This window comes from Mauremys mutica, chromosome 2 (assembly GCF_020497125.1).
Source record: "Mauremys mutica isolate MM-2020 ecotype Southern chromosome 2, ASM2049712v1, whole genome shotgun sequence".
In the NCBI taxonomy this organism is placed as follows: domain Eukaryota; kingdom Metazoa; phylum Chordata; order Testudines; family Geoemydidae; genus Mauremys; species Mauremys mutica.
In genome coordinates this window covers 38715159-38736796 of record NC_059073.1, presented here as the reverse complement: position 1 = coordinate 38736796, position 21638 = coordinate 38715159, and the positions used below count along the sequence as shown (strand labels likewise).

The window sequence follows — 21638 nt, the reverse complement described above, 5'->3', positions numbered from 1 at the left end:
TGCTTACTCCAAAATCATGTCTGGTGTGTAGACTTCTACCATATCCTGCCTACGTCATCTCTTTTTTCTAAACTGAACATTCCCAGTCTTTTTAATCTCTCCTCATTTGGAAGCTGTTCCGTACCCCTAATTGTTTTTGTACCCCTTTCTGTACCTTTTCTATTTCTCATATCTCTTTTGAGATGGGGCAACCAGAACTGCACACTGTGTTCCAGGTGTGGGCGTACCATGGATTTATATAATGGCATTATGATATTTACTGTCTTATCTGTCCCTTTCCTACTGATTCCTAACATTCTGTTAGCTTTTTTCACTGTCTCTGCACATTGAGTGGATGTTTAGAGAACTATCCACAATGACTCCAAGATCTCTTTTTGAGCGGTACACTGCTAATTTAGACCCCATCATTTTGTATGAATAGCTGGAATTATATTTTCCAATGTGCATTACTTTGCATTTATCAGCATTGAATTTCATCTGCCATTTTGTTGCCCAGTCACCCAGTTTTGTGAGATCCTTTTATAGCTCTTGGCAGTCTACTTGCGACTTAACTATCTTGAGTAGTTTTGTATTATCTGCAAATTTTGCCACCTCACTGTTTACCCCTTTTTCCAGATCATTTATGAATATATTGGACAACACTGATCCCAGGCCAGATCCTTGGGGGATCCTGCTGTTTACCTCTTTCCACTTTGAAAACTGACCATTTATTCCCACCCTTCGTTCCTTATCTTTTAAACAATTATTGATCCATGACAGGATCTTCCTGCATATCTCATGACCGCTTACTTTGCTTAAGAGCCTTTGGTGAGGGACCTTGTCAAAATCTTTTTGAAAGTCCAAGCACACTGTATTGATTGGATCATCCTTGTCCACATGTTAATTGACCTCCTTTGAAAATTCTAATTGATTGAGGCATGATTTCCCTTTACAAAAGCTGTATTAGCAGCAAAGAATCCTGTGGCACCTTATAGACTGACAGACGTTTTGCAGCATGAGCTTTCGTGGGTGAATACCCACTTCTTCGGATGCAAGCAGACTTGCATCCGAAGAAGTGGGTATTCACCCACGAAAGCTCATGCTGCAAAACGTCTGTCAGTCTATAAGGTGCCACAGGATTCTTTGCTGCTTCTACAGAACCAGACTAACACGGCTACCCCTCTGATACTTAAAAGCTGTATTGACTCTTCCCCAACATATTGTGTTTATCTCTGTGTGTGATTATTCTGTTCTTTACCATAGACTCAATCACTTTGCCTGGTAATGAAGTTAGGTTTACTGGCCTGTAATTACCAGGGTCGCCTCTGTAGCCTTTTTTAAAAATTGACATTACATTAGCTATCCTCCTGTCATCTGGTACAGAGGCTGATTTAAGTGATAGGTTACATGCCACAGTTAGCTCTGCAATTTCGTATTTGTTCTTTTTTGGCCTGCCTAATTATACTTTTACACTTGACTTGCCAGAGTTTCTTTCAATTTTCCCTGGTAGAATTTGACTTCTGTATTTTTGTCCTGTGCCTTTGTTCACAGCTGTCATTTTTAAGCTTCTGCATAGAGCAGGCAATCTATCCATTACTGTTCGTGTAGCACAAATCTTAAATATGACTGTCTATTTTTGTATTGTTATAGGTAGCAAATAAGACTACTGTGATAATTAGAAACAATTACAGAATAAACACCTCATTTTCCATCCCACCCCACTTGATTTACTTTGTGCACAGTGTTGTAATTGTTTCCTTTGATGGTCATTCATTTTCCACTATTTGTGGGTATTATATACACAATTATCGGGGAACAAATTATAGAAAAAGGGGAGGGAAATGAATTGGAACCATGGGAATAAATGTATAGGAAACATTTCAGGACTCAACATTGTAGAATGGAAGAGGTCTTGCTCATTAACACACAATAAAATATATAAAATCAAAGTACATTTTTATTATTCATTTCAGTTGGATTCTGAAAAAGTCTGAAACAGAAATATTTATTAGAGATAGAGATATTGGAGATGTAATCAGAAAATGCTGACTTAATATGTTCACTATGAAACTGTACAAGTGCAAAAGTATTGTTGTTTCCCAATAAGCTGTGAAAGAACATTTTAAATGAAATGAAATTTTTGCATTGGATCCAAAAATTATTCTTAGTTTTCTCATTTTATAAGCTGTCTCTACTTTTTCTCAGAAACAAATTTTCTTTATATTCTCTTCTTTTGTGTAATTTTATGTATCCGAAGGCAGTGGAAAAGTGCCAACGGTACCTGAATTCCATAAGTTACAACTACTGTGTTGAAGTGTGGCTATATAAGGAGCTAGATCATTGGTGGCTCACAGTGAAATTTCTAAAATCTTGTTTGTGGACAGTGAGATATTACAACTTTTTTAAAATATCATGAACTCTTGGATAGGAACAATGCTATACAGTAAATCCTTACACTGCACTTTCTATGGTCCCTATCTTGCAAGCAGGTGTACTCACGTGGAGCAGCTTCTAGTATTGGGTTTGTAAAATTGAATTCTTGCTAGTGGTAGCAGTGACACTCACTTCAATAAAGAATTTTTTAAAAAATATAAAGGAAATGTGATTGTAAGCCCACAAAAAATAGACATGGATATTCAGGGGAAAGTTTGTTTCAAACTCATTGGAATGCATTGTCTAAAACTAGCTAGATTTCAGACTGATGGTGCCATTTGACCTGACTTTTCATGACATCTTATAGCTAGAAAACTACTAAATGGAAAAATGTTTTGGTATGCTTTTAACAGGTTAAAATTTGGAACTTGACCAAACGAGAATGCATCCGTACTTTACAAGCGCATGAGGGCTTTGTACGAGGGATATGTACCCGCTTTTGTGGTACCTCTTTCTTCACCGTAAGTATAATGTTGGTATGACGTATAGAGTGTACTTCCACATTGATTTTCCAATCAGAAACTTATTGTAATCATTTGATGAGCTTCTCCTATGGTAGAATGTTTAAAATGTCAGTAGTATTTAGGAATAATGTCCACTAAACTCCATTTATATTGCAAACCTAGCCTTTTCTGTTTCTTGTTAACCAAGACTAGCAATTTTCTGGTGTTCTCCATTTAATAAGGGCAACTCAATTAATTTGAGTATGTTATTTTACTGGTTTTGATGGTAAACTGTGTTAATTGAAAGACGTGAATAGTTACTATGATTCAAGATGGTTTCAGATGAGTAATTAAAGTCAAAGTTCTGTCAGTAAAACATCTTTTCATTGTCACTTTATATCAAGTATAATGGGTTCAAGTGCACATAAACTGCCTGTGATAAAATATCAGTGTTTGGTGTTCAAATGAAAACAGGACTAACATCTAACAGTGAAAAGAATGATGTAGGGAGAACAGAATGAGTTGATGGGTCCTCTTGTTAACAAAAATCTTGTATGTCCATTTACTGACAATGGAACGTGTATCCACTGCTCTGAAGTAGACACTAGATAAGTGTCATGAGGAGGAAAAAAAATGGTTCGGGTACCATAACATAGGAGCTTGAATCTTGTAAATAGAATAAATGTATGTTAAATACTGAAAGAGCTAGCTGAATACATTTTCTCCAATACTTCTAGGTTGGTGATGATAAAACTGTGAAGCACTGGAAAATGGAAGGCCCGGGATATGGGGGAGAAGAAGAACCACTGCATACAATTCTTGGAAAGGTATAAAAAGTTTAGTTTTGGGTTCACACTTCTATTTTCTTGTTACTACTTAGGTTACTTAAGCATCGACTAGTGGGGCGGAAGCTGATTGATTGTGGGTCTGGGATTTACATTTCTGCATTTTCTCCTGGGAATGTTTTATATTTTTTCAAAGACTCAAAAAGTTATAGCAGGAAGCCTGCTAAACAACCAGTGGGGCCACTGGACGATCGAGGTGCTAAAATAGCACTCAAGGAGGATATGGCCATTGTGGAGAAACTAAATGAATTCTTTGTATCGGTCTTCATGGCTGAAGATGTGAGGGATATTCCCAAACCTGAGCCATTCTTTTTAGGTGACAGATCTGAGGAATTGTCCCAGATTGAGGTATCATTAGAGGAGGTTTTGGAACAAATTAATAAATTAAACAGCAATTGGGGGTATGGAACAGCTTCCGTATGAGGCGAGAGTAATAAAACTGGGATTTTTCAGCTTGGAAAAGAGATGGTTAAGGGGAGACATGATTGAGGTCTATAAAGTCATGACTGGTGTAGAGAAAGTAGATAAGGAAGTGTTATTTACTACTTCTCATAACGCAAGAACTAGGGGGTCACCAAATGAAATTAATAGGCAACAGGTTTAAAACAAATAAAAGGAAGTATTTCTTCACTCGAAACACAGTCAACCTGTGGAACTCCTTGCCAGAGGATGTTATGAAGGCCAATACCATAACAGAGTTCAAAAAAGAACTAGATACATTCATAGGTCCATTCTGTTTGCCAGAAGCTGGGAATGAGCAATGGGATGGATCACTTGAAGATTGCATGTTCTCTTCATTCCCTATGGGGCACCTGGCACTGGCCACTGTTGGAAGACAGGATACTGGGCTAGATGGACCTTTGGCCTGACCAAGTATGGCCCTTCTTATGTATGTGTGGAGGGGAGTTAGGTTAGAGGCGACTCTTGAGTTATATCTCTAGTTAACATTACTGTGAAGACAAGCCCTTAAAGTGCTCCATCTGTTTGGCTTATCTAAAAGATTGAGAGATTACTTGAATACAGTGTATAAGTACCTTCATGGGGAGAAAATACCGGTACTAAAGGGATCTTTATTCTAACAGAAAGAGGCATAGCAAGAACTGGTGGGTGTAAACTGAAGCCAGAGAAATTCGAATTAGGACAGATTTTTAACTGTGAAGATGGTTAACCATTAGAACAAACTACCTATGCAAGTGGTGGATTCTCCATCTCTTGATGTCATTTTATTGACTGGATGTCTTAGTCAAATACAAGTTATTCTTTAGTTAGATGGAAGTTATTGGGCTCAATATTGGGTTAACTGGGTGAAATTATCATAGGTCATTATATAAGAGATCAGAATATATGATGTGATTCCTTCTGGCCTGCAGCCATGAGATGCAAAAAAAAAAAATGGTTTTTATGACATCCTCTACCACAGTGCACATGTTTTGGTGGGTTATCTTTGTATGTGAGCTAAAGAGAGATTTTAAAATGAATTATGGGTACAGCCATAAGGAAAATTGCTAACAAGATTCAGCTATACACTTTTGTGTAACATGGGACCTATTTGACTGCCTCTGGAAATATATTAAACATTTTTAAGGGTTTCTTTTTTTTGTGTGTAGGTTATATTACCACACTTTTTAATATATTGTACTTCAAATTAAAATGTTCAGTCAGACTGGTGACCACAATATAGGTTTCACTATAAATATAATCAATGAAAGTTTACAAAGAAGAACTTTGAAAATTAAATAGAAAATTAAAGGCTACGATATTCTTAAAATAGCTAAATGTAAAAGACTACAACATGTTAACTGCTCAGCAGGGGATGACAATTTGGTCATCAGTAATTTAAATAATGTAACAACTTGAAAAACTTGTTATACAAAGTGGAATTGATCATTCCTGTAACGAATTTTTTTGCCTTTAAAGACAGTGTACACAGGCATTGATCACCATTGGAAGGAAGCTGTATTTGCAACTTGTGGGCATCAAGTAGACATCTGGGATGAACAAAGGAACAGTCCCATATGCTCTTTGACATGGGGTGTTGATAGCATCAGCAGCGTTAAATTTAATCCAATTGAGGTAATGTGTTCTTTATACATACTATATGTCAATATTTTATTTGATCAGTACGAGGATTAAATCATATTAACATTCAGAGATTCATATGAAACTCTCCAACTGTTTGTTGCAACTATAAATTTCCAAAACAGTACTTTTAATACCTGTTATAGCTTTTTTAAAAATTTGATTTAAAGTGGTGATGTTGCTTCAGTAGATAATACTAAAGATAGTCTTTTGTATACATACTAAATCAATGGGTACGTCTACACTACGGGACTATTCCGAATTTGCATAAACCGGTTTTGTAAAACAGATTTTATAAAATCGAGTGCGCGCGGCCACACTAAACACATTAAATCGGTGGTGTGCGTCCATGGTCCGAGGCTAGCGTCGATTTCTGGAGCGTTGCACTGTGGGTAGCTATTCCCTAGCTATCCCATAGTTCCCGCAGCCTCCCCCGCCCCTTGGAACTTCCGGGTTGAGATCCCAGTGCCTGATGGGGCAAAAATCATTGTCGCGGGTGGTTCTGGGTAAATGTCGTCAGTCACTCCTTCGTCTGGGAAAGCAACGGCAGACAAGCATTTCGCGCCTTTTTCCCCTGGATTGCCCTGGCAGATGCCATAGCATGGCAATCATGGAGCTTTTTTTTGCCGTTTGTGACTCTCACCGTATGTGTACTAGATGCCGCTCACAGAGGCGATTCAGCAAGCGCTACACAGAAGCATGCTTTTGCTTTTGCATGACAGCAGAGATGGTTACTAGCCATATTGCACCATCCAAACCCTTCCATAAATTGGAACTGAGGATGATCATGGCTACCAGTCCTTTTGTACCATTTGCTGCTAGTGCCCCTGGTCAATCAGCCAGGGGCGCAAAAGCCAAGAGTGGTACTAGCCATATTGTACCTTCCATCGTTTTGTACCATTGGCTGCTGTCATAAGTGCCCCTGGCCGATCAGCCAGGGCGCAAAAGCAAAAATTGGGAATGACTTCCCTGAGTCAATCCCTCCTTTTTGGTATAAAAAAATAGAATCAGTGCTGCCTAATATAGGCAAGTGTGCTAGAGAACCACCTGCTCTGTGTCAGAGCCCGCAGAAATTATTATCTGTATGCTATTCACAGGGGGTGCTCCTGTAACAACCCCACCTGTTGATTCCGTTCTTCCCCCAGCCTTTCTTGGCTACCGTAGCATTGTCCCCCCACTTGTGTGATGAATTAATAAAAAATGCAGGAATAAGACACACTGACTTGTTAGTGAGAAATGAGTGGAAGGCAGCCTCCAGCTGCTATGATAGTCCAGACAGGACATTAAGCAGTGTGTAGGAGAGAAGCCCAGCATCCCACTGCTAGTCCAGGGGCAACTGAATCTTTTCTTTACACATGAAGGGTGGGGGCTGATGGAGCTCAGCCCCCTGTTTGCTATGATGAGGATGGTTACCAGCCATATTGCACCATCCATCCACCAGAAAAAAATTAGGGCCAATAGGCTGATGACGAGGGACGGTTACCAGTCCTTTTGTACCATCAGCTTGAGGCTGATGATGAGGAATGGATTTCCATCTTTTTGCACGATCAGCTTATGCTGATGATGAGGATGGATTTCCATCGTATTGTACCATCAGCCCGCCCATGACGGGGGGGAGCAAGGATGTTGGTGTTGAGTGCTGCACTATCGCGTCTATCTGCAGCATTCAGTAAAGAAAGGGTGACATGTAAAAGAGTCAGAGGATTGTTTTACCTTTCGCTTCTGGGGGTGGGTGGGGGGTGGGTGAGTAGATTGCCAAGCTATGCCCTGACCCGCAGACACTGTGTTTGACCCTAGAAGCATTTGGAGCTCAGCCAAGAATGCAAATAATTTTAGGAGGCTGCAGGAACTGTGGGATAGCTTCAGTCCTCCAGTCCATGCGCATCCATTTTGATTCTTTGGCTTTCCGTTACGCTTGTCACGCTGCAGTGCGCTGAGTCCCTGCTCTGGCGTCTGTCTGGAGATTTTTAAAAAAGGATTCTGAATTTCATCTTTCTGTAACGGAGCGCTGATAGAACGGATAGAACGGATTTGCCTGCCCTTACAGCGATCACATCCGCATGGTCCATGCGGGAGCTCTTTTTTTTTATTTTGATTTCGGACTGCATCGCCACCCGTGCTGATCGGAGCTCCACGCTGGGCAAACAGGAAATATTCAAAAGTTCGCGGGGCTTTTCCTGTTTACCTGACCACTGCATCCGAGTTCAGATTGCGGTCCAGAGCGGTCACTGGTGCACTGTGGGATAGCTCCCGGAGGCCAATACCGTCGATCAGCGTCCACACTAACCCTAATCCGATATGTTAATACCGATACTAGCGTTACTCCTCTCGTTAGGGAGGAGTACAGAAACCGGTTTAAAGAGCCATTAAAATCGATATAAGGTGCCTCCTAGTGTGGACGGTTTTGGCGTTAAATCGGTTTTATGCTCCTAAAACCGATTTAAACGCCTAGTGTAGACCAGGCCAATGACCAACATCATGTTGAGGGGAATTTTGGATGTACTGTCCTTTAGATTAGCTGGTGAATATGTGAGAGAATTACCACTTCACAAGTGGGGAAAAATGGATTGGTTCTGATTTCTGTTTGGCAAAAACAAAGCTATTTCTGAGAAAAGCCCTCGGATTGACTGTTCAGCTGTAAATAAAGAACAGTGAACCCGTTTACTAATGGTTAAAGCAAATAGAACACATTTGACACCAACATTTTGTTTTGTCAAAGGAGGTTCAAGATCATGTTCCTGTTCTATGATTGCTTTTCTTCAAACGATTTTCTTAAAATTTTAAGAGTCATTTATTGGAAAAAAGTGTCTCTGTCTGTACTTAAGTTAGCAAAATAGTTGCTTAAATATTTAGTGTAAAATATATACTCAGTGTCCTATTTTTTTTGTTTTCATAACTTTAGAAGGTGGTACCTGATATAATGGCATGATTATTTTTAGACGCATCTTTTAGGAAGCTGTGCTTCAGACAGAAATATTGTGCTGTATGACATGAGGCAATCAACTCCATTAAAGAAGGTAACTTTTTGTTTTCTTGCTGTTTTAATGACTTGTTCATAAAATGTTGCTCTATTACCAAAACTGCTAATCAACACTTAAGTAGCATGTTAGCATGGAGAGGCCCCAGACAGTTTAAAGTTAATCCCTGACATACTAAGCGTTGGGGATTTTGGACCAAAGTGGGAGTTCTGTGAGTGTCACCTCTTTAATTTAGCCTAATCTGGGGTGTAAATTTTTGTGATTTTAAGCCATGCAAAGGGATTAAAAAGGGCCCTCTTTTCATTTCAAATTGACTGTCATACTCTCTCTGTAAATCATTGTGAATGATGTCAGACTGGACATAAGAGTCTTAAAGCTTGTCTACAGTACCCGCCGGATTGGCGGACAGTGATTAATCCAGCAGGGGTCAATTTATCACGTCTACTATAGACGCGATAAATCGACTGCTGAGTGCTCTCCCGTCAACTCCAGTACTCCACCAGAATGAGAAGAGCAAGCGGAGTCAACGGGAGAGCGTCAGCTGTCGACTTACTGCAGTGAAGACACCGCAGTAAGTAGATCTAAATACGTCGATTTCAACTATGCTATTGCATAGCTGAAGTTGTGTATATTAGATCGACCCCGCCCGGTATGGTAGACAAGCCCTTAGTTGTGTTCATTTATTGTAGTGCTCCGACACATGTGATGTTTTTTCTTGCAAGAGGGGGAGACAAAGTAATTTTTTTTAACTCTTAAAAGATTTTCACTCAGAAAAGGAGATCCAGTTTGGGCTGTGCTGAAAAATTGAGCTTACACATATTTACAAATGGAAATGACCCGTTTTTCTTGAGCTTTCTTGAGTTAAATGGTATGATTGATACATTTCTAGTTAAAACTGAATAAATACTTTGTCGAATAACATTTATAGTTATATAAATTATTTTATACACAACATGTGAGTTGTCACTTGCCTTTACAAAAACATTTTAGGCCAGGGGTTGGCAACCTTTCAGAAGTGGTGTGCTGAGTCTTCATTTATTCACTCTTATTTAAAGTTTCGCGTGCCAGTAATACATTTTAACATTTTTAGAAGGTCTCTTTCTATAAGTCTATAATATATAACTAAACTGTTGTATGTAAAATAAATAAGGTTTTTAAAATGTTTAAGAAGCTTCATTTAAAATTAAATTAAAATGCAGAGCCCTCAGGATCGGTGGCCAGGACCCCGACAGTGTCAGTGCCACTGAAAATCAGCTCACATGCCATAGGTTGCATACCCCTGTTTTAGGCAAACCATTAAATGTAAGATAATTCACAGCTGAGTATTTATGAACCAATAATGTGGTTATTGGGTTCAAAGACTGACTTAGCTTGATGACATTTTTGCTTCTATGGGAGCGCAGTGTTCTGGCTATTTGTTATGCACTTAGAGTCCCTATGGTATATTATGCAGTCTGTCCCCACAAAAAAAATCTGTCGTTGATGTGAGTGGGAGCCTTGTCTGGGGAAACAAGCACAGAATGATCAGTAGATCCTCAGTGATGATCCAAAATAATCTGCCTAGAAAGTCCTAACAGAACAGTATATCTGCTCTTTGATTTAAAATAAATGGATTTTAAAAAAATCCTGACAGCAGCATAGGTCTCTTGTAAGAGAATGGAAATACTTCAAGATTTTTAGTATGTAAGAAAGTGCTTTCAGTGGGAGGCAACTATAGCTCTACGTTCACTCTATTCCAAGCCATCATTATTGTTTATTTTTCATACTTAAAATAAGTTCTTAGTCCTGGTAGTATTACACCTCTACCCCGTTGTAACGCCACCCGATATAACACGAATTCGGATATAATGCGGTAAAGCAGCGCTCCGGCGGGGCGGGGCTGTGTACTCCAGCAGATCAAAGCAAGTTCGATATAACGCGATTTCACCTATAACGCAGGGGGTTGGACTAGATGACCTCCTGAGGTCCCTTTCAACCTTGATATTCTATGATAAGAGCTCTGTGTGGCTTAACTATTTTAGCAATAGTAAATATAAAACTATGATAGGAGGTAAAATTAAAAAAACACCACCACAAAATCCTGGCTTGCAGATGAGTAGCTTTTAAAGCAATTATGATGAGGTGCTGTTTTCTTATAGAAAAGCAGTTTTTAAAAAAAAAAAGGAATTCAAAACTAGAATTATTGCTGCTGAAGAAAGATAAATGGTACTTTGATGATACAATGCAAGAATATCTGGAAGTCTTTAAAAACGATTTATTTTTAAGAGAAATAATCAGTAGAAAAATCTGTGCTATGTTTAAAACAAAGTGGCTGTGAATGGGTGAACTCCTCGCCTGATTATCAGACAAAGATGCCAGATTTCCTGCGCTGGTGCCTGGAGCCGGCCCTGGCTGTAGTGACTGTGTAAAAAATCACATCCACAGTAACTCAAATCTCTTCAAGCCCCAAACTGATTTCTACAGCTGCTGTCAGACATAATATTATATATGTATGGTAACATTATTTGTTCAGTTGGTGTTTTTACTTGGAAAAATGTAGAATGATGCCATGTATGAAACAGTGGACTCAAGATATACTAGACATTCGGTTGGAAAAGAACTATTATGAAACAAGAGGCCAAGGCATAGACTTTGACCAAATCTGGCTCCTTTTGAGAGGGAGTTACCCATACTAAGACCCAAATCGAAACCAACAAATGCTTAGCCACTTCTTATTCACCAGTAATACCAAATAGTTACTTTTTTACCAAAATTTAAATTTAGAATATTGATCATATATGTAATAAAAATTGGCTATACATTTATTTTTGTGGCTTTGGTGTAAGCCAGGCAGTATTCACTTACTGTTAACTAGCTAAAAAGACCCTGAAATTTTCATCCACCTGTAATAAGTTGAGAGAGAGAGAGAGTTGAATAGAATAAAGATTAAATACAAAACTTTGACTAGGATTAGAGTTGACCCACAGAGTTGTGGCCATTCTGTTTGAATTGCTCACTTATTAATAACTTCCGTGTAGTTATCCATCTAATATGTGGCAGGAAGAATCACTGTGGGCAAATAACTCTCTTGATATGGTGGTTGGAAGCTCCTCCAAGCCTCAGCAGAGACCAGAGCTAACTCTGTTACTAGATGACAGATGACTCTTTTTTCTCCTCCCCCAACAATTCCCCAGCTGTCTTTACACTTGCAGGACTCCACTTCAGGGTGGGAGAATAGAACATATGGCTTCCGAATTGGCTATCAGCAAAATGTGTGGGTTGTCTTAGGAGGGTAGTTGTCAGCTCCATCTCCACTACTTTAAGATGAAGCTGGTCTCTTCTGTGGCCATCTGGTTTTCACAAGCTCAGGATGCAAAATTTCTGACACATGAAGCAACTTACTGCCAGTGGTACAGGTCCGATTTTTACTTAGTATATCTACGGTATTATACTAACTGCACTGTCCCAAAAACTGCTAGGCACTTCTCAAAGCAGACAAGATATCATCTTGGCCTGAGGAATTAATGAACAATAATTTCTGACATAGTAAGAAGATAACTGGGGTGAGGAGTAGTTGCAGAAAGGACAGGGGCCAGTATTAATTTTATGTGATTACTTAGCAAAGACGAATCCATTTCATCATCCATTAAAGATGTCTTAAAGAAATAAATATATTGAATAGATAATAGATTTGAAAGGTTCCTGTTGGTATTATGGAAGAAATGGGTCTGCAGGGGAGATTTAAAAGTAGCTTGGTGGTCCAGCTAAGGTATGGTATTTCCTGGGTAGAGGGCAGCATGGCATGGCATAAAGCCCTTGTTACATGACATGTCTCTACAGAGACCTTAATTGCAGCATAATCTGAAGGAAAGACCTCATAATTTGGGACAGGAAGTCCTGAGTCCTAATCCTTGCACTGCTACTGAAATGCTCTGTGGCCTTGGGTATGTCACTTCACCCTTCTGCCTTAGTTTCTGCATCTGTAGAATGGAGTTGTTTACCTGCTTCCCAGAGGTGTTGGGAGATTTGATGTGTGTGGAGAATGGCCACTATTTATTACTTATAACAATGTAGTAACATGTAACTTTCTTCAGGTTATCTTGGACATGAGGACAAATACACTTTGTTGGAATCCCATGGAAGCTTTTATTTTCACTTCAGCAAATGAGGACCACAAGTAAGCATGATCTCACTTTTTGGTGATCCCTGTTAGTTTATTTACCTAAATCTTATTTTTATAAAATCTCTTCAAATTTTATGTTTGAGTCACTTAAGTAAATGACTAATTGGATATAAAACTTGTATTAAGTAGCATACCACTCTTTCCACATGAATCAATAGCTGGAATTAATACATTGTCTTTTACTAAAAATTAGCCACCATTTTGTTCTCTAAGGGCCTAGTGAAGCAGTCCTTATTTGGCTTTAAAGTCAGTGAGAGTGTTGAAAGACTGCATGATTTGTCCCCTGCCTTTGCAAGACGAAAAGATAGTACTACAGCCCTCTGTAGTAGCACTATGTACCCACCAGCTACTGTTGTACTCTGAACTTGCTTTCTCAAACTAAATCCACTGTTCATATATTTACAAGGTCTGTCTGTCCTTGATATGCCTGTGTAACTTATCTGCACTGAAAGTTATGCATGATCATCAAAATCAGAGTAACTATTTCTGTAGGAGAAGGAAATGGGAATATAAGATGACAGCTCTTCGGTCACCATTTTAGCTCACAATAAGAAAAAGTGAATTGATGTAAGTGTAACCTACAGTGGCACTTGGAAATTAAACACAATTGATCCAGCCACCAGCACAATGAAAGTGCTTATTTACTTGCCAGCTATCATGAGTCCTGGCATAGTGTGCTAATCAGCTATTTTGGCATGAACATTTCAAAAAAAAAAAAAAAGCCTCTTGATTTATTTTTTTTTTCCACAAAAGGTTTTAGTACTTATGCTTTGCTAGCTCTTCCTGTCTCCTAAAGCACTTTTGTTTTTTTTTAAATTTTTTTGGATGGCATTGGCCACTTGAACAGTCAACTTAATGTTGGAAAAAAAGCCTTCTCTCTCTCTCTCTAATGGTGTTTAAACCCAGAAGCACTCAAGATGCTCTTCATACCTTTCTTTCCAAGGAGCCAGTGGTCCAAAAACAGAGATCACCACTTTATTCTAGAATACATTAATATAGTGACTCTTCTTGAGGATACTTTTCCAAAGAACTGGTAACTGGCCATGTCCTTGAAAAGGGGCATACATTGGATGCTCTGTTTATTCCTTATTCGCGTGATGGGAAAAGTAAGGTCTCCTAAGCAGTTTAGTACAACTCATAGCTTGTAGCACCACTGAAGTGGTCAAAACTTTATGAAGTTGGCAACCACTATTAATTCCTCTAATTTGTGTTTAAAAAAATACAGTGGCTAACAGTACTTGCATACTGTTGTATATCTTCAACACATTGTACAAGCATTAGTTAATTCAGTGGTGGAGTAGCAGGTGCGAGTGGGAGAATTCAGAAGGGAAAAGTACGTAGGAAAAAAGACTATGCATCAAATTAATTCCAGCTATCTATCCATCTATGATGAAGAGGGTGAAGATCATAGATTAATATTAGCCACAATAAATGTTCTGTATCAGTGTCTATAAAGCACCCTTGAATGCTGGCACTATGCACATGAATAATCCAGTTAGTTATTAGATTGATATGTGTCAGGTTCTCTCTCAGTGAAGAGTTCTGTCTTTTTTTATATTTGAAAGAGCATTTTTAGGGCTTGGGTACAAAGTTAATTTAGATTAAGGTAGGGTGTGAATTTAAAGTACAGTAGCTATTCCAGAATAACTGTATGTGTAGACAAGCCCTTACTAATTTCTCAAAACCCATCTAGACAGGGCTTGAAAAAATCTACTTGCCCACTCTTTTGGGGCGCTTTCCTTGGTGACTGGAGAGGTGTAAGCCAATTTCAGTATAAGTGAAGATGCTTTTTTTTTTTTTTTAAGTTCCACTCCTGCTATCTTTTTCAAGCAGCAACAGGATGAAATTAACAAGACTTCATTTTTACTGATACAATTCAGAACCTTGCAGTGCAGCAATTTACTGCTGTTTCTGTATGTATTAAATTAGTATTCAGAGGGAGCAAAATGCTGGACACAAATTTAGGAAGACAGTCCCTGCTGCACGCTATTTACAATCAAGAAAAAACTCTGTATAAATGTTATGTGTAGGGAGGAGGGGCCAGGTAGTGTGGTGTTACAGGATCCATCTTTTTTATTTTTTAAACCACATATTAATTATCCTTTCCTCAGCTCTAGCAAGTCATTACTGTCTGTCTTGTAGATGACATGGTTGAAAGTGGTCTTGAGTAGGTATTTGAATTGGGAGTCTGGGCCTTGTGAGCCCACTCAAGGGCATTCCATATGTAAAGGGTGAAGTGGAAGAAAGCAGAAGACAGTTGTGGTGAAGCACATAAATGAGGGATGATTATGGAGGCATCATTGGCAGAGCAAAAGATGTGTGTAGCAGGAGGAAGCGATCAAAGAAGGGGGAAGGCTTTAAAGATGGATTTGAACTTGATGCAGTTACAAAGGCGATGCAGACGCACAGACCATACAATTGGTACAAGTGCTCCTGGTGAGGACTGTCACCACTGACGCAAGGAACGTAGTGTGGATACGCAAAAGCAATTTAATTACTGTGGTGGCTGTATGCCTACGTAACTTAGGTCAACATAATTTTGTAGTGTAGACATAGCCTGAGTATCTTTCCCAGACCTGAAGAAGCGCTCTATGGAAGCTGGAAAGCTTGTCTCTCTCACCAACAGAAGTTGGTCCAATAAAAAATATTGCCTCGGCTGCTTTGTCTCACTAATTAGAGACCTTGTCATACCTGCCAGCGTTGCAAAAACAAAAATAGGAGGCAGATTTATGTAAATCTGCGTGTTTATACGTTTGCATAGATATTCTTAGATACAGGTAAGGAAAGAGACAGGTCGCCCTAGGGAGAAACCCCAGTGCTTTTCCTTTCTCTTTGCCAAAATACATCATTCTTCTTTTCCCTCAAAGACCATTTCATTCTTCAAATACACTCCTCACTGTCACTAATAATGAACTTACGTTTGAAAAATTCTTCTCCCATAAACCAGTATTATTCATTATGAAAAGATCTCAATCCAATTTTATTTTTAACTAACAGGCCCTATTTTAAAAAACAAACAAACCACACTCCCCTTCCCTTAATTTTTTATATTGTTTAAAAAAAATAAAATAAAGACACTTTACACACATCCCCAATCCAGTTCAGTACTAAATGGCTTTCCCTCATATTTTTGTCAGCCTAGGGTTGGCCGCACAGAGAATTTTTTTCCCACCACCCTGCTTAGAGGGCAGGAGGACCAGCAGTAGGAACCAGAATAGAAGCTGCAAAGTCAGTAGCTGCTCCACATGCTGGGGGCCCAGGCTGTCCCTTAGCATCTGCAGCCATTCTAATCGTCCTGCATTCTGCAGGAGATTGGTTCCCTTCCCCATTCTCCAAGCAGGCAAGGATTTCCCTGTAGGCTCCTACTGGGAAAACCTGTGGAGTTGGCTGGCCGGCCTTCAGTGAAGATGCTACTATGCTGATGAGAGAGCTTCTCCTGTTGGCATAGTTAATCCACTTCTGCTAGAGGTGGTAACTATGTTGATGGGAGAAGCCCTCCTATCGACACAGCGCTGTCTACACCAGGAGTTAGGTTGGATTAACTGCGTGGCTCAGGGGGTGGATTTTTTACACCCCTGAGTGACTTAGTTATACTGATGTAAATGTATAGTGTAGACCTGATGTTAATGAGGGCAGTGTAGTGGAGAAGAAAGGGTGGCAGGCAGGGCAGAAGGTGTGTCAAATGGAGTCTGAGAAACACTCAACAGTTGTAGATGGTACGTTTGAGTCTGCAGGTGGGCGAAGTGGAGGACGACAATGTGGTAGCTTATGAAGCAGATTGAGCCAGAGATCCAAAAACAGGCTGAGGGAGAAGTAGAGTAATGGAGACTCTCTTTTCCTGTAGGAACAGGGAGGGAATCCTAACTCCAGCAATACAGCTAAACCTACCAGCTAGTATGTGTTCTGTACCTTTTTTCAGGTCTTAAGTTTCTTTTCATGCTTTATTAGCAGTTGTCTGACTTGAAATAAACAGTTTTAGGGCCTACAATCTAAAAGCTGAGCTTTGTGGGTGCATATAATCATGTACTTTGAAGAAATGTATGGCGATATGACATGCGCTTGATAATTCAGTTTATTTGGAAATTGGTATCTGAAAAGCACTAATCTTTTTCACGTAAGTGTTTATATGAGATGATATTTAAAGCATGGTGCCTTCTTTTAAATCACAAATTTCTTTTACAGCTTATATACCTTTGACATGCGCTTTCTTGAGTCGCCTGTAATGGTTCACATGGATCATGTATCTGCAGTTCTTGATGTGGATTACTCCCCCACTGGGAAAGAATTTGTATCTGCCAGCTTTGATAAATCTATTCGCATTTTTCCTGTAGACAAAGGTCGCAGCAGGTCAGTGATTTTTTTTTTTTTTCCAAATCTCTCTCTCAGGTCTTTTTCCCCAAAAACGATGCTTAGCGCTCTATTAACCTATATAATCAATAGATTCCTATTGCATGCCTGTAGGGTCTCCTCATATGAATGAATGTAAATACTAAATCACTGTCTAAATTTTTATTAAATATATTAGAGTGAATCTCCTATTTAATGAGCAGTGAACTTTGTTCTAGTTTTGAGTGAAAATTATAAGTGGAATCCATGGATGAAATTTCTCTAGCCTGTTAAATGATTTGTTTTTCTCCTCTGACTGATATTTCTGGTACTAAGGTGCCAAGGACAGAAGTAGTCTAAGTGAAACGTTGACCATTTCATATAGAACAGGGGATAGATACACTCCTTGTTTAATGATGTGATGTCCTTTGGGAAGGCAGGCAAATGTTACTTCTCTGTCAAGCAATATATCTTGTAGCAAACACACCTTTGATTTCTGCTGTCACCTCAGACCTCTCTTGACACTGTTGCTTTCCAAATATGTCTTACATTGAATATCCGTTCTGAATTATTATTCCTAGATGTATTAGTTTGGATTTGTCCAGGCAGAATCTCATTTTATTTCCTGCCTTTATTTCTGATCTGTGTAGGTCCCTTTGTATATCTTTGTCACCGCTGATGTGTGGAACACCTACAATTTTGTAGCATTTGCCTTTTTATGGGCTGTTTTTTTCTCCTCCTTTGAATGATTACATACAACAGGATGTAAAAGATTCCTGTGGAAGCATTCTGGACACTTCTCCCATCTAATTAATTTCCACTTATCTTTTTGTTCATGCTTTTCTAACTGGGTTTTTGTCCAGGTGACAGTGTTTATATCCAACACAGTTTGAATTTATTTTTTTTGTGCAAGATTTCATAAGCATATTAAGTACTATACTAAAGTTTAGATTTCATTGACTGTGCACTCCCTTAATTATTTTTTCAATTTGATCAAAATCAAAGAAAGTTATCAGGTTTGTCTGGCATTATTTGTTCTCCATAAACCTGTACTGTTTGTGTCTGGTTCCATTATTCTGGTTTTTATTCTTGCTGCTTTATTTTACTAGAGAAGACTTGCCAAATAGCGTTTGCAAGACTTACTCTTTTTCCTTTTCTCAAAAATAGTTGCCAGGGTTTAAGTTTAGTAATTATTTCCGCTAGGATGTTGGAATGCATATTAACCAGACCAGCTGATTCTGTAGAGTCAATTTTTGTTATTTACAGCTTCCTTAGCGTACTCTCCAAGCTGTTCAGATGCCCCTTTGTCTTATTAAAGGCCAAGTTTTTTTTTTTTTCCCTCAGAGTCCTTGATAATTGATCTACAAAACTTTAGTTTTCCTTCAGTCCTGGAATTGTGTTGCAGATGCCCACTACAGTTCCTTGACTATTTTTTATTTTTGTATTGCTAATCAGAGTGGTAGCTGTTTCTCTTATGTCCATCAGATAACTATTTTAATTGTTTTTTGTAAATATTTTTGATCCATAGAGAGGGAAAAGAGGTAAAACTGTGTAGCACTGAAGCGGGGAAGAGGGAAAGCATAAAAGTGCCAACTACCAGGAAGCTTGCCAAAAGAAGTCTGAGCTGATGGTATCCACTTGTGTATCCAGAAGTATATTTGTTGTGTGTGTCCCTGGTGCACTAGTAGCTCTGAGAACTGAACAACGTGCCTTAAGTACATCTTTTAAACCAGGACCACAGGCTTGCCATAGTTAATTCAGAAGACTTGATTCACAGTCAGGTGGGTTAGGAACTTGTTCTTTCTTTTTAAGGAAAGCTTAAATTTGAAAGTTGAAACAGTAGGGAAGACCTAGACCTGATTATTCCTACTTGGGGTATGGAGAGAACTTTTCTTTTTGTGTATGTCTATAGTGCAAGTGAAGGTGTGGTTGTAGCATGAGCAGGCATACCTGTGCTGGCTTTAATTTAGCAAGCATGGGTAACAGTGACAGGGTAGATGTGATGGCATGGGCTTCAGCACAGCTAGATGCCACAGTACAAGCCCGCCGGGGCGCCTGTGTACATACTCTTGTTGCTAGCCCACGCTGAAGCCTGTGCCGCCACATCTACACTATAGTTACCTGTGCTAGCTAAATTAAAACTAGCAATAGATTGTCTATCCATCACACTTTACTTGTAGTGTAGACATATCTTAAGTGCGGAGGGGAGCCTTTGTGGAAGACCTTACATGATATGAGGAAGCAGTAAACACTCTTGTTGGTATTCCAAAGTTCAGCCTTGAAGACATATGCCCTCAAAGGTAGACACAACTCCCATTGTACACAGATATGAAAAGGCAGAATTTATGGCCAGATTCAAAGGGCATGGTTACACTTGCAGATGTAGAGCTCTGTGAGTTACACTAGCCCTCAGAGACCGCAGCAGGGAAAGCGCTGCAGTGTGTTCACGCTGTCAGCTGCAAGTGCAGTGGTGTGGCCACATTTGCAGCACTTGCAGTGGCATTGGGAGTGGTGCATTATGGGCAGCTATCCCACAGAGCACCTCTTCCCATTCTGGCACTGTGACTTGTGGGAAGGGGGGCGTGCAGGGCATTCTGTGTCCTGTCGCAATGCCCCATGATGCATCACTTCGCATCCCAGCAATCCCTGTATTTCCATCCACATTTGGTGCCATCTTTCAATGTTTTTTGTACTGCGCACTCTGTCTTCCCTTTCGGTCTGCGGGAATGGAACCTGAACTTGTGAGGAATATGCTGATGGGTCTCGCCAGCATGTCATGAATTGCAGTTGAGTTACTCCTTAAGCTACAAAGTGACAGTGAGGAGTCCGACAATGATGTCGACTCGCGTAATGCATACCAAACAAGATTGCTTGTGGCATTCACGGACATGCTCACGACAGTGGAATGCCGCTTTTGGGCTCGGGGAAACGAGCACTGAGTGGTGGGATCACATCGTCATGCAAGTCTGGGATGACAAGCAGTGGCTGCAGAACTTTTGGATGAGAAAAGCCACTTTCATGGGACTGTATGCTGAGCTCGCCCCCAACCTGCGGCGCAAGGACACGAGATTGAGAGCTGCCCTGCTGGTGGAGAAGTGGGTGGCTATTGCAATCTGGAAGCTGGCAACTTCAGACACCTAACCAGTTTGGAGTGGGAAAGTCGACCGTTGGAATCGTCTTGATGCAAGTTTGCAGGGCCGTTTGCATCCTGCTCAGAAGAACCATAACTCTGGGCAACGTGCATGACTTTGTGCAAAGCTAGCCACAATTGGGTTTCCCTAACTGCAGAGGGGTGATAGATGGGACACACATTCCAGTTCTGGCACCAGACCACTTAGCCTCCGAGTACATAAATTGGAAGGGGTATTTCTCTATGGTTCTTCAGGAGCTTGTGGATCACCGTGGGCATTTCATTGACATTAACGCAGGCTGGTCCAGAAAGGTTCATGACGCATGCATCTTTCGGAACGCAGGCCTGCTCAGGAAGCTGCAAGCAGGGACTTTCTTCCCTGACCAGATCATCACGTAGGGGAAGTCGAAATGCCCATTGTGATCCTTGGAGACCCCGCTTACACTTCAATGCTATGGCTCATGAAACCCTACACAGGGAGCCTTGACAGCAGCAAGGAGTGGTTCAACAACAGGCTGAATCGGTGCAGAATGACTTGAGCGTGGCTTTGGCCATCTAAAGGGCTGCTGGCGCTGTCTGTATGGGAAGCTGGACCTGGCCGATGACAACATCCCCACGGTTATAGCCACGTGCTGTACCCTCCATAACATTTGTGAAGGGAAGGGTGAAAGCTTCATTCAGGCATGGACCTCAGCGGTTCAACACCTGGAAGCTGAATTTGAACAGCCAGAGACCAGGGCTATTAGAGGGGCCCAGTGTGGGGCTGTAGGATTAGGGATGCCTTGAGGGAGCAATTCGATGCTGAAAGCCACTAGTAATGTTTGGTGCCCTGCACGGGAGTGAAGTGCAGTGGTTCCAAGGCTAGTAGGCATCTGTGTTTGCTACATATGATGCACTGACTTGCGGTGCCTGTTGCTTTCGTGGGCTACAGTATCTTTTACTTAATGCAATAAAGAATGTTTTCAAAGTCAAAAAATTCATTTATTGAAAAGAAACACAACTGCATGGGAAACAGAAAAGGCACGACACATCTGTGCTGTGTAGGAGGAGGGCAGGGGGCAGGGTAGGGAACAGGACAATCACAGTTTTGCGTATGTCCTGTTATCATACTCGGCCTTCCTATCTGGAGAGCTGTGTAATGAGTGCTGCACTTCAGGCTGGCTAAAATGCATGGTGGTGGAGGTTGAGTGCAGTGGGTAAGGGTCATAGTTTGCAGGGCTGGGTGGTGAAGCTACAGGTGGTGGAGGCAGCTGGTGGCGATAA

At 40.3% G+C, this 21638-nt stretch overlaps 1 protein-coding gene across 1 annotated transcript in view; it reads left to right on the top strand.

Annotated features, from left to right (window-relative positions):
* Window positions 1-21638, top strand: part of DCAF13 (DDB1 and CUL4 associated factor 13) — a 41249-nt gene that overhangs the window by 6076 nt on the left and 13535 nt on the right. The window contains exons 3-8 of the mRNA XM_045006072.1: window positions 2766-2873; window positions 3593-3682; window positions 5618-5773; window positions 8719-8796; window positions 12831-12913; window positions 17102-17266. Coding sequence (XP_044862007.1) covers window positions 2766-2873; window positions 3593-3682; window positions 5618-5773; window positions 8719-8796; window positions 12831-12913; window positions 17102-17266 — 680 coding nt within the window. The remainder of the gene's footprint in view (window positions 1-2765; window positions 2874-3592; window positions 3683-5617; window positions 5774-8718; window positions 8797-12830; window positions 12914-17101; window positions 17267-21638) is intronic.